Source organism: Pterocles gutturalis, unplaced genomic scaffold (genome assembly GCF_000699245.1).
Source record: "Pterocles gutturalis isolate BGI_N339 unplaced genomic scaffold, ASM69924v1 scaffold32941, whole genome shotgun sequence".
Taxonomy (NCBI): Eukaryota; Metazoa; Chordata; class Aves; order Pterocliformes; family Pteroclidae; genus Pterocles; species Pterocles gutturalis.
The window spans coordinates 298-12,880 of record NW_010106498.1 but is presented as its reverse complement, the minus strand read 5'-3'; the positions used below and the strand labels follow the sequence as shown (position 1 = coordinate 12,880).

The window sequence follows — 12,583 nt, the reverse complement described above, 5'->3', positions numbered from 1 at the left end:
GGCAGGGGGAAGGAATAAACCCCGGGCCCGATACGCGTGTAGCCCAGCGCCCCGTCCGTGCCCCTGCTGGCACACCCGCAAAACCGCCCCCGGCTGCGGCATAGGAAAAGCCGGACCCCCGATGTGTGTGTGTCCTCTCGGGGGAAGCATTAGCACTGCTGCCCCTCTCCCAGCGCTGGGCACCGGCCTCGGCTCCCAGCACGGACCGGGACAACGTGTCCGAGAGTGAGAAGCTGCAACTGCATCAAAGGACACCACCACCACCATGGAAGCATACAACCTACCCCGCTCCTGGAGAGATCTCTCTCACACTAACCAGCACAGGTATCATGTGGTCTCAGGGCTACAACCAGAGCCAGGCTCTGGCATGTCACTGTGGGGACAGACCTTGGCTTCAAGTGACTCTGAACAGCAATGGGACACTCAGTGAAGCATCCAGGGTATCGAGAGACTGCAGGATCTTAGCATACACACTGTAAATAAAAAACACTGTCACATCCGGGGTTAGGAACGATGACCATCACTAACCAGGGGATAATGATGGTAAACCAAATTAAAGATAAATGATTTCTTGAAGATAAACCAAAAACATATACAAGCGCCAAACCCTCATGTGCACTAGGCTGGAGATTGCACTCTTGCTAAACAAGCAGAACGAAGTCACCATTGCTTCATTCAGTGACAATGCCCTTCATAGCCTTAAAAAGTTCCAATTTCAACAGAGCAAACAATGCCATTGAGCAACTTGTCCCTCCTGCAACTTTTCGTCTGGTCTCAGGCTAACATAAAACTTTAATTCAGGAATAAAAAAAAACCTCAAACATTTTTACCATTTCATAAAGTGTTTATTGAGGATGGTAACACAGGATAAATCATGCAACAGCTCAGTAAAAAAAGGGGAATCATTTAAAGGATAAAGAATGGTAACTGGTGCTGCTGATTCTGGAAAGTTCATAAAAAAAATATTAATTGTCCAAAAGTGACATCAAAAACCACTTAGAAGCTGAACATGGAAGTTGCTTATAAAGCATTCATTAAAAAGGAAATGTAGATATTGTTTAAAATTATCACCTACAGATTACTGTAATCAACAACTTACAAGTCTCCCATTCCTGTAGCTGCAACGGTGTAGCAGGGCTTTACATCCAAGATATCTAACCTTCTTTTCCCAAACAATACAAACATTTGCCACTAAGCAACACAACCACATCCCTTACCCTTCACCACCTGCGCTGCCAAGTGCTGGCACTGTTGGGACTACCTTCCCAAACTTCATGGCAAAACAGGAAAGGGCCCATCCTTGTGGCCTCAAGAGATTTCCTTACTGTCCGCTTGCCATCAGCCTGTTTTAGAAGGGGAACAACTACAAAATGTGACTGTTGCCCTTCTGGCACCAACATATATTTTAAATAAGGAACTTCATGTCAGCAGATGGCACAAAGACTGGGCACCAGCACATCACATCAAACATCGGTGGTTTCAGATTTAGAGTTGACGTATATTCACCTTTTGGAAAAAAATAAATATAGTGGAATGAAAATTGAATCAAAGGGAGAGAACAGATGACTACCATCCATCAAGGATGCACATATCTGTGCACTTAAAGAAAAAAAAAAAAAATCAGTCATTTCAAAGAAATTCTTGAAAATTAAAAAAAAAAGTTTGCACTTGTTCCTGGTCATAAACAATCTCACAAAAATCTCACTTTTGGAACTATTCCAATTGAAACCATACACTGAATTTATTAATACAGTATAAGTTTCTTTATGTAAAAAATCTTTATACATAGTAATAAAAAAGATAAAGGCAAGATGCGTCAAACAGAAATCTGCTGGTTGTTTTTCCTCTGTTCTTACAGAGCCGCTGATGACTACCTGCACTATAAAGAGCTGTGTTTCTGACTTTCTGTCTCAAGCATCTTCGCCTTTGCTTGTGATAAGGATTGTTCTGTCCAAGCATCCAAAAGGACAGATGCTGGTGATGGTTTTTTTGGCACTTACGCTGGCAAACTGAGCTTCTTTCCCTTGAGTACTGTAAGGAAAAGTACGAAAGAAAACAGTTAACGAAAAGACACGATCTGGGAGAAGCACACACAGGGTTAAAACTTCAAAGGGACCAAAACCTATCACATACAGTCACTTTGTTGCAAAACGGCTGCACTGCAGACAGTCCTCCCAAGCTGGCCTCTCTTCAATACATACTGGTAAAACTATGATAAATTAACAACTATCCTAATCGTGTCCTCTTGTGGCACCCCGCAATTCTCACTTTTCATCCTCAGGACATGTTAGACTGTGGTTCCTTAAGAGTTATGACTAAAATAACACAGCCCCATATAGCTTTGTAGTTACATGATGGGAGCTGGAATGTGAAGAAGGGCAGAATTACTAATGCACCCTGCAGAAATTACTGCTTCTGCATTTCGCGTAAGAAGAAACATCCAAAATCCTCTGGACTCTTAAGGTATTTAAAACACTGAGAAAGGTGCCTGTAAATGCAGAATCTGCACAGAACAGTGTACGTTGTCAGGAAGCATGAGGATCATGCTTATCAATGGAAGACAACAGCAATATGTACTGAGCCATACTTATTTTAAATTTGTCGATTAAGTTCATCAGACCGTTTATACGTTTGTATTCTATCCATACTCAAAACAATCCTTTAGAAATGCCCCACACTAGCAGAAAGTGTACTTGATAAATCTATCAAGGACATTTCAGCAATAATTTGCACACAAAATTAACAATAATTAATAATGTTGATATAGCAGATCCCTCTGAATGTGTTAATTGCTACATTCCACAACCTGGAAGTTATTTGCACTACTCACCTTTTGTAACATACAAATAGAAGAAGTCACAGTAAAGAACGGTCTGGACCACACCAGCAACAACAGCTATGAGGTCAAAAAATCCCTCAAAATAGTAGCGCCAAATCCAGTTGACTAAGTACAAGGCACGGTACAGACCCAAGAAGAAAAGATAGTGAGTAGTGATGGTCTCTGCTTCCCCAGTTTTGCTGATCATAAAAAGTTGAGGGAGAATAGCAACCGACTCAAGATAGATGGAGAAGGTCCACAGTATCTGAAAGGAAAAAAAAAACAAACCCACAGGTATATTCAACTGTGTTATTGATAACAGAAGCAGAGAAGGTATTTGACTTGGCTCGACTTTTCACTCTAACAATGTTATGAATAGGTGCAGTATTTTGGCAAGCTATCCTTGGTACAGGAAAAACTAAGTGAAAGCTTCATAATCAACCACAGGATGGTATGAGGGAACAACTCTCTTGGCACACAACAGACTCTCCAGACGTCTAGTCAGCCGTCAGGCACAGGTTTACTTGTGAGGAAACTTATGTACATCCATCGCTGCAGGGAAGATGAAGTCCTTTTTTCCCATGTTCTTACAACTTTTCTAATCTACTGGTTTAAAGAGTAAGTTAATACAGAACATAATTTTAAATAATGTCTCAAAGTGTTGCAATTAAAATTCCTTTACTCGCTAATAAAATCATTTAACTCCAATAAATACAAAAATGCAGCTCATTCCACTTAAAATAAGCATCTGAAGTTATTCTCTATCTCGTGGGAAAAATTACCTGTTTGAACTCTCTATAATTACATTTTTAATATTTTTTCTCATAGGAAAACATACAGCTACATTTCAAATACAATGCAGTTCTTTCTAATACTCTAGACCATTTGTGATTCTACAAAATTTAAGTATTATTATTCCTTTTGTTTTCATCAGGTGGCACCACCTATTCTCTAACTGCATTCTGGGGCATTTCTTTAACAATTCTAACAAAAGGAAGGATACATTTGAATTAATATAACCATCAGAGTGTACTGGGAAAAAGATAAGTCTTCTGCTTAACAAAATAATCAATGTTGATAATAATGCTAGTCTCCTGAAGTGCCTTAAATTTTCACAGCAATCTACACCGTAAAGATGCATTAAGGAAACAGGATTAGCCTGAACCTGCTAAACACAGGCATCTTTCAAGCATTCCTCAATCTGCCTAAAAAGGCTCATCTTCATGTTCTAAATACTTCAGAGAAAAAAGTATGACCTCCTGCCAGCAATCAACTCACCTCCAGAGGAGAGAAGTCATGGTTGACAAGAAACGAGAGTCCGCCAACAGGAACTATCAGAAACTCCACTCTGAATGTATCATGGTTTCCATCATAGGTGGCCTTAAATTTCATGTAGATCAGATACACAGTGGCATACGAGCAAGCAATGTAGATAAGCTAAAGAGCAAGGAAAGAAAACAACCCACAGACGTTGCAGGATTAGATCAAACTTACTGAACAAAGATATTGCCAAGCAGTAAGCGCTTTTTTGGTGGTTTGTATTGTTTTTTTGTTTTTGGAGTTCCAGGCTATGTGGTAGTATTTAACTTTTCTCAGCAGAGTAATAATTCAAAACCAATTACTCTGGGCTCTACTGGTTTTGTTGCCTCAAAAGCATCACCTTGCCTCTGGCTGAACTGAAGTGACTGTCGAAAGTTTCTTTAAAGACCCTTTCCTGAGCAGACAGAACTACGGAACTGACTGGAGAAGGAAAACCCCTTCTGCTACTGAAGGGGATGCACCAGCCCAAAACATTTAAGTTACAAATGTGCATGTACATACATGCAAAAACGATGGAAGTGATCTTTTCACATTAAAAAAAAAGCCTAGGAGTGGTGTGGCTCATGTGTCAATTGAAAACCTATTCAATAAGCCCCACTTGAACTCAGCCATTTAACATATCACAAATTTTTGTTTTGATTTAGACCTTTAAACATCTTGGAAATTTTAAGAGTGGCAAGTGGCTAGTGCTCTCCACCAACCAACAGGCCACAAAACCTGCAGAACTAACAGACTTCTAGAAGCACTGAACCAGAATTCCGTTTCAATTTCAGCTGATGTCTAACGTTACCATTTTTAATTGTTATGGTACAGTAGACTTCACAGCTATTCCCTGTAGAATAGGGAAACAGCCTTATTTTACAGATGAGAAAACAACTGGAGAGAATACATGACTTTCTAAAGGTCAATCTGCCATCATCAGGACAGAGCTCACATTGTCCTGGAGACAACATAGTACAATAGACTAGACAAATAGTTTAGCTTCTGCCTCAGTTCCATCACAAAAATTAAATATTCCAAACCGTTAATCACATTAAATAGATGTTCTTTACAACTTTAAAACCCCACTGTTTGCAGATGCTACTAATCACTAGAAATGCTGCTCACAGACACAAAACGCTACAGATACTATATTAAGGAGGTCAGGATCCAAAGACTCTTTACTGCTACTCCTGCTACTACACTAGCACCCCAGCTCACTGGAGATACAGGACCACAGGACAGGATATCAGATACAGGGAACCCCTACTACAGGTGAAACTAATCATAAGTGGTATGGTCATAGAAGACAATAAGAAAGTGTGAACAAACCCCAAATCCTCACTGAAGATTTATTCAAGAGACTTATAGCGTGTTTTGGGACACTCAAAAAGTTTTCGTTTTTAAAGATACCAAAATAAATGAAAAGAATGGTAGAAAAGTGACTGCAGAGTGCACCAGCAGAAACACATCCAATACTCAGATACCATGACAAAGAAACTGTAAGATACAGAATGCTACAAAGCACAAAAATTAAAGTCTGCATGTCACTAAGAAAGACAGTGCCAACTTGTGTATTTCTTTTTATATTCCTGTAACGCAGAAGAAACTAATTTTCCTGAATGTCTGATGATCACTGCCAGACAAATACAGAAAGTTGGCACCTGTAGTTTAATTAGTATTTCTCTAAAAATACAGAAGAAAATCCTAACTCTACAGAAATTAACATCTTTTTTTTTTTTTTCCCTGCCAATTATAGCATTTTCCTCAGATTATAAAGTCCATCTATTTATGCTCTGGGTAAGCTTATTTGTATAGCAGTTTATATTCTCTACAACTGTGTAATATTACATATTCCTAAAAACGCATAGCTAGAACCAGAAGCTGTGTTGGGACACTCAAGCAGCTTTATATTTTGGCACTACAATAATGGGCTGAAAAGCCAGTTACAGTTCTTCATCTAGTCTGTTAATATTAAAACTTAAGCATACACATTTGATTTGTTAGAAGACAACAGTGTGAGCGGGTTTAAGATCTAGAATTTTATTTTACAGTATTATTCCCCTAATTGTTTAGTATGTTTTGCGTTATTCACTCTCTGATCTTGCCTCTTGGCAAAGTTATATTAACATCTGAACTAAGATGAAGAGAACCAAGAAAATCCAAGAATAAAGGAACTGTATTAGAAAGGTGTCTGCTCTGATGCTACAAATGCACCAATGTGGACCAGTGCCACAAGCATGCTGCACTCTCCCAGTCTACTGCTTTATTTTCTTGTACTCAGCACCAGATTGCAGGAATAAATAAATAACAAAACCAAATCTCGGCTCACTAACATTCAGTGGGCAAGCGAATGAGGTATAATCTGACGGAAGCTACATTCCTAAGAGCGTACTCCTGTCAACTTTTGATTAGCCTCTGACCAAACATTGGCTGCAACTCTGGCAATGCATTCTGAATATTAATTTACCTTGTAGTGGATAAAAAGATATTTACTTAAGCTCTAATGTCTCAATTAGGAAATACAATTTATTTGAACCATTTTTAAAAGCTTTTATTTTCAATAACCAAAAAAGCATTTGTTCTAAATGTCAGTGTCCCCATATAAACAGTTTTTTAAAAATTGCATGTAGGGTGTAGAAGAAAGTAGGGTTTTGAGCCCATTTTCCACATTCTTTATCCAAAGCCCATCTACAACTTATTCTGTAATAACTGTGGAGTGGGACATTTAAAGAGGCTTTGATTAATGAAATTATGCACTCTGCATACATTACTAGCTTTTCTAACTCTTCAGTATACTCTACCTTCATAGATGTGTTATACAATGAAATGAATGAAGTGAAGAGGTCCAGATAACGGGTAGTGAAGACCAGTGCAAACAGAAGCTGGCTTTTCCCAGAAATACCTAAAGCAATAAAGGAAATAATTAATTATTCAAAAAGTGATGATGTGCTTTAAAACACGTGATGCCAAGGATGAGAAAGAAGATATCCTTTATTTCTAAGCAAGTTGATTACAAAATTAGGACAAAATCCAGGCTTCCAGAACTAAGCTGTACAAGCAGAACTAAGTCCATATATCTCAGCAGTGTGAATAGAAGTTACCTACACATCACTGTACTGTAAACGTTGCTAGCAATACTCAAGGTTTAGAAGTTACTCACAGCAGATAGCTTGCAGGTAGTATTTTTTTAGATTACACTATCAGTTCTGCATTATCATTGGGCACTATGCATTAGATTTCAATTCTCAGAGTGCTGTCATGTGCCTCAGTACATTCTTTAGATGCTGAATAGCTGGAAAGGCACAAGGGTAATTCGATACTACAGATCCGGTGACAATCAGAAGGTATGCTAGCACCATTAACATGATTTTAAAGGAAAAAAAACAATTTTAAAACATAAGGCAATTCCATTCAGAAACTTAACTGACCACATGATGGGGAAAAAATTAACAAGCTGTTGAAACCAGACATTACCATGTACTATAACAAAATAAAATAGAAGCAAGCTAAAATGACAGACGTCTACATTGCATCTTCAAAGTAACTTCTGATTTTAGGCTGAAGCCCCAATATAAAAACATTTGGTTGTACTTAACTTCAGCCACTAGCGCAGAGCTAGAAGCATAAAAGCTTTGCATAACTGATCACTAAAAGCTTCTGAAAACTGAGGTGAAGCATCACTCCACAATACTGATGCGGTGGTGTGTCACAGCAGGGGGACAAAACAACCTAGCCTGCGCCTCTATCTTGTTATTCCAATTACTTGTTTTCAGTCATCCAGGGTGAAAATATTTGAATCTGTTCAGCTAAGCATGCAAATATTGATCACAAAATAAAAGGGAAAAATACTCTCTAGGAGAGGGTTATGATGCAAGGTTGGAAATCTTTGTCCATTCCTACAGAGATATTTCTGAGAAAGGCTGTTATTAACAGTGCCATAAAGTAATTAGAAGAAGGGCTATCTGCTATGGTTACTGAACTCCTTTTTCACTCAGGCTTAAGGAACACTGAGTAAACTGCCCCAGATGAAGGGACTTTATTTTTATACATAAAGTACAGGAAAAGCTGTAACAGTAAGAATTAAAGTTTTTGTTTGCAACTTTCATATGTGAAATTTCTGAGGTGAGCTGAATGTACTACCTGCAGAACCCAACTGCCCACAAGCAACTGCAGTACAGGAAACAGCACGTGCCCCAAAACCTACAGTTACGCAGACTGTAAAACCATAAACCAGAAGTCGTAGGTATAAAAAAAAAAGCAACAAAACAAAACCCAAACACAAACCACTTCCCAAAGTTTAGAAAAAAAACACATTTGACTTCTTGAACTAGAACTACATTGCAAAGACAGCTGAAGCAGCACTCAGCCACAGCCCAGGTGTGCTTGCTGACACTGCAACTCTCGACAGAGCCCTGCTCTTATGCCAATAAAACCAAAAGTACAAAAAAGTAACGCCATCCTAAGGTCAGAACCTACAGGACAAAGAAATCCACCTGGACAGATTACACCATCACGCTACAGCATATAGTTATGCTCAATTATTTAGCCTGCTATTTTCTTCTAGTATGTAACTGTGAACAGCAAAAAAGGCATACAAGATACGTTAATTATTGATCACAGCTATACATTTGGATCTGGATGTACTGTCACAGAAATACAAGTATTTGACTAATTCCTCTAAGCCACTGCCAGCCTCACCTTCTCCCCTAACCAAATAGTTGGAATTTTTATTAAGGCTTTTGGTACTTACACTAAATTTTGAATCTTTAGAATAGTCACATCTTCCTGAACCACATCCTAAAGCCAATCTTAAACTAATTTTCAAGTTATGTAGACTAGACTAGGCAAGGTTCAAAGTTTAAACCAAAGGCAATCTGGGAGAAAGTAAGATCCACACCACTAGCAAAAATGGAGGAGGAAACAGGTAAACACTGCTGTATGAATTTGACGCACTTCAAAACTTTAGGAAAGATATCAATATACCTGCCACAGTGCTGACCTTGGCTCCTGGTTGGCAACTGCACTGTACTGAGACTAGACTGCTGTTATTCTCGTCCTTCTCCCCTTCCCTTTATTCCCACAAACATTACTTAGTTCTTGAGCTAAATAAACACATTTTTATTTCTTCTTCCCAAGCTCTGGGCTCAATTTCAAAGGGTCAAGCCTTTCATTTTTGTTCCATCTTCACACATGGAAAAACTCCCTCAACTTTTGCACTTTAGCTTGGCTAAAGCAATAGGATGAAACTTCAACTCAAAAGCTCATCTGATTTTCACAGCCAGGCAGGACAGCAGAGCTGAAATTGTAGTACTTTCTCATCAACTTCATTTTGCTGTCGAGAGTCAGGTAAAGGGCAATAGGCAGCAGCAGAAGCATTCAGCCAGCCTGGCCGTGGAGTGTGTACACCACTTACTAACTATGAACTGTGTATCACAACCGTAAAATCTGCAAATACAAGTTTTTCTAAGGAAAGACAGTCCACACTTTGTCATGGAAACTTCACAGGCTTTTAAAGATCATTTAATAAATAAGTAGTTTTCTTCAGTATGAAGTTCACATCAGCTACAGAACCGCAACTTCTTTGGTTCTGCTAATAATACTAACATTAAGAATCCTGTACTTTCAACTAAAAAACCCCAACCCAACACTAAACATAGATCTGTCAATTGAGAAAGGCAGAATTTTCCTTCAAAGAGGGACAAGAAATTCCAAACCTAGTGGCATTTTTTTAGAAAATATAGACAAATTTGCAACAGCCTATGGCAAAATACTGTCTGAAGTCTTCAACACAGCATATGATCTGGTCCATAGTAGACACAGAAACAAAAATTACGAGACACAGCTAGGTAACGTAGCAAAAGTATTACACTTCTACTACCTACACTACACGTTTAGAGTATTCAGCATACAATTTGACAGCCTTGCAACTGCAGGTCAACTTTAACACTTGACAAACAACACCAAGAAAAGCAAATCAATTTTCGGGCAGTAATTCACAGTGCAAACAATCTAATTTGACTTGGAATGGATTAGAAAATACAGTCTGAACATGACAATGTTTGAAAGCACAGGATTCCTCAAGTTGCATGAACTTCCTAATTATGACATGAAGTCAATAATGGAGTTACCTGCTACGTTCTCCATGGCTCCTAGTAGTTATTTTTGAACTGTTATTTGGAGTGACAAACATTTTTCCAAATTCTAAATTTGGAAACTCCAATAATCAGTCACACAAAAAATTGTTTTTCCTGCCAGCTCTGAAATCATGACTTGATTTACTTTCCCCTTGTTCTTTTCTTAACATATTGACTAAATTAGGAAAAAAAATTAAGTTTGTCAAACACTGAAAACATAGACTGTTCATAACGCAGATTATCCTAGCCTCACCTATTTTCCTCAATTAGAGGAGTCACTTCTTCAGAAAGAAAACAGGGACTCGTGTCTTCAAAAACAGTAGGTTGCAGCAGAGGTACACAGGCTGTCTCCCTCTCATTTCCATCTGTTTCACAGGCCTCTGAGCTCCTCTTGGAACAAAGGCCTCAGACACACACAGATGCAACCAGAAGAGAGGAGTCGACACCATGTGGTTTGCCAGCTCTTCATGGATCACAGCCTACAGCTCAGCAGTGAGAGGCCTTTATTTATTTTCTAAGCTTCTACTGCTTCAAAAGTGCACAGTTAAAGCAGCAGCTCGTTTGCCTGCGTTTCCTTCGTCACCAATAACCATAAAGTACAAGTTTATTTAATAACTTTAATAACTGCTCTAATAACCGCACAATGTAAGGGAATCACATACAGCCCTCTAACGAGGGGTATTTAGCAGCTGCTCAGCACTAACCGGTAATGATTTAGGGGTTATCATGGTGTATGACTTTACAAACATTTTTTACGTGAATATATAGTTATGAAGTTTTTATTAGTAGAAGCTACAACTGACAACAATGAACCACAACAAGGAACAGGAGGGAGCCCCAAAAATAAAATCCCGTGCTACTTTGAGGTGCTCTTCTCGTTCTAGACAAACTTGTTAGGCCTCAGACACTATCTCACAGAAGTAACATGGATCTGGATTTACCCCTAAGGACTCAGACAGAACTGGAAGACACCAAAAACCAATCCCACACGCACCTCTGTTTCATTTTTTTTTTTTCTGAGGAAAATTAATGAAGGAGACATTTTCTACCAAAAGAGCCCACGGATGTTTGTGTTTGGGGGTGTCGGCTAAGTCGGTACAGGGAGGAGTTGGAGGCCCCATGCAATACAGGCCCATTTGCTTTTAAGGCAGTACCAAAGATAACGATAGGTATGAGTCTACTTTCTTATTAATAAATCCCTAATAACAGAGATCCTCAGTCACAACCACCTCAAGGAAAACAACATCAGATCACTTTTCAGGCAGAAAGATAGGACTAGGCTACAGTGTACTACACTGTATAAGTAACCTCAGATCCAAAGGTCACTAAAGAATCTCTTGGCTAAAACCGTATTTGAATTCTAGCCCTGTACTAGAAATTCTCATTCTCTTTCTTCAGACAGCAAGAGGCACTAAGTTGTGAGATCATTAACTCTGTTGTTTGCAATCTTGGCTGCACTTCTCAAGTAAGGCAGAGGACAGAACTCTAGAGAAGAGCTGAAGAAGACCAGGCCCTCTCCCGCCAGATCCAGACAGAATTCCTGATCCACTAGAGCGTGAGCCAGGAAAGTTCATTAGGAAAGAACTCTTGTGCTCCGTGACCTCACAAACAATAGTTCTGCACTACCACTGCATTTGCACTGTGGAGTCATTTGCTTGAGCTCTTTACAAGTTAGGAACACTTTAAGTGTGTTTAAAACCAAAGCCATTTACTTTTAATTTTGCACTACCAAGTGATTAGTAAAAAGTGACCTGACACGGAAATACACAGAACCCATACTTCCTCTTACCTGTAGAACAAATCTCTTTCATTTCCCCATTCTCAGTTCTTTCAGGTTGCAGCTTAAACTAATTCTTCACGCTCTAAAGACTTTACAGACACATCTGTTCAACAGCGTTAACTCGGTTTTTGAACGACATTTCACGTAAACACATGACAAATCGATTTCAAGAATAATCACTCTTACTAACGACACAGAAGCTCACCAGAGAGAAGGCAAAGTCAAGCTCACAGTCAAACCCCAGCCCACAGCAAAAACGCTATTTCCAGGGTCGGTGGCCTGATCCACAAAGACCCAGAGCACCGAAATGCCCGTTTTGGATTACAACAACTCCTCGTTTTCTCAAAGAAGGCAGCTATGCTGCAGCTATGCTTGCAATTCCCTCCAACCACCACACCGTACACTGGAAGCAAAAAAGCAAACCACATCACACGGAATCCGAGCAAGCACGTACAAAACACGGGAGGCAGAACCACCGCTTCCCACCCGGGCAGGCAGGGGAGCGGCGGGAGCGGGGCTTCTCCCCGGTGCCCAGCCCGGGGGGGCCGG

General features: G+C 39.5%; 1 protein-coding gene across 1 annotated transcript; it reads right to left on the bottom strand.

Moving 5' to 3' along the window:
* Window positions 1–823: 823 nt before the first annotated feature.
* KDELR2 (KDEL (Lys-Asp-Glu-Leu) endoplasmic reticulum protein retention receptor 2) lies at window positions 824–10,264 on the bottom strand. The gene is made up of 5 exons (XM_010087812.1): window positions 10,249–10,264; window positions 6,922–7,022; window positions 4,097–4,255; window positions 2,831–3,083; window positions 824–2,031 (listed from the first exon to the last, which is right to left on the bottom strand). Exons 1-5 carry the CDS (start codon window positions 10,262–10,264, stop codon window positions 1,997–1,999), a joined length of 564 nt encoding a protein of 187 aa, XP_010086114.1. The 3' UTR covers window positions 824–1,996.
* Between the last annotated feature and the right edge of the window lie 2,319 nt (window positions 10,265–12,583).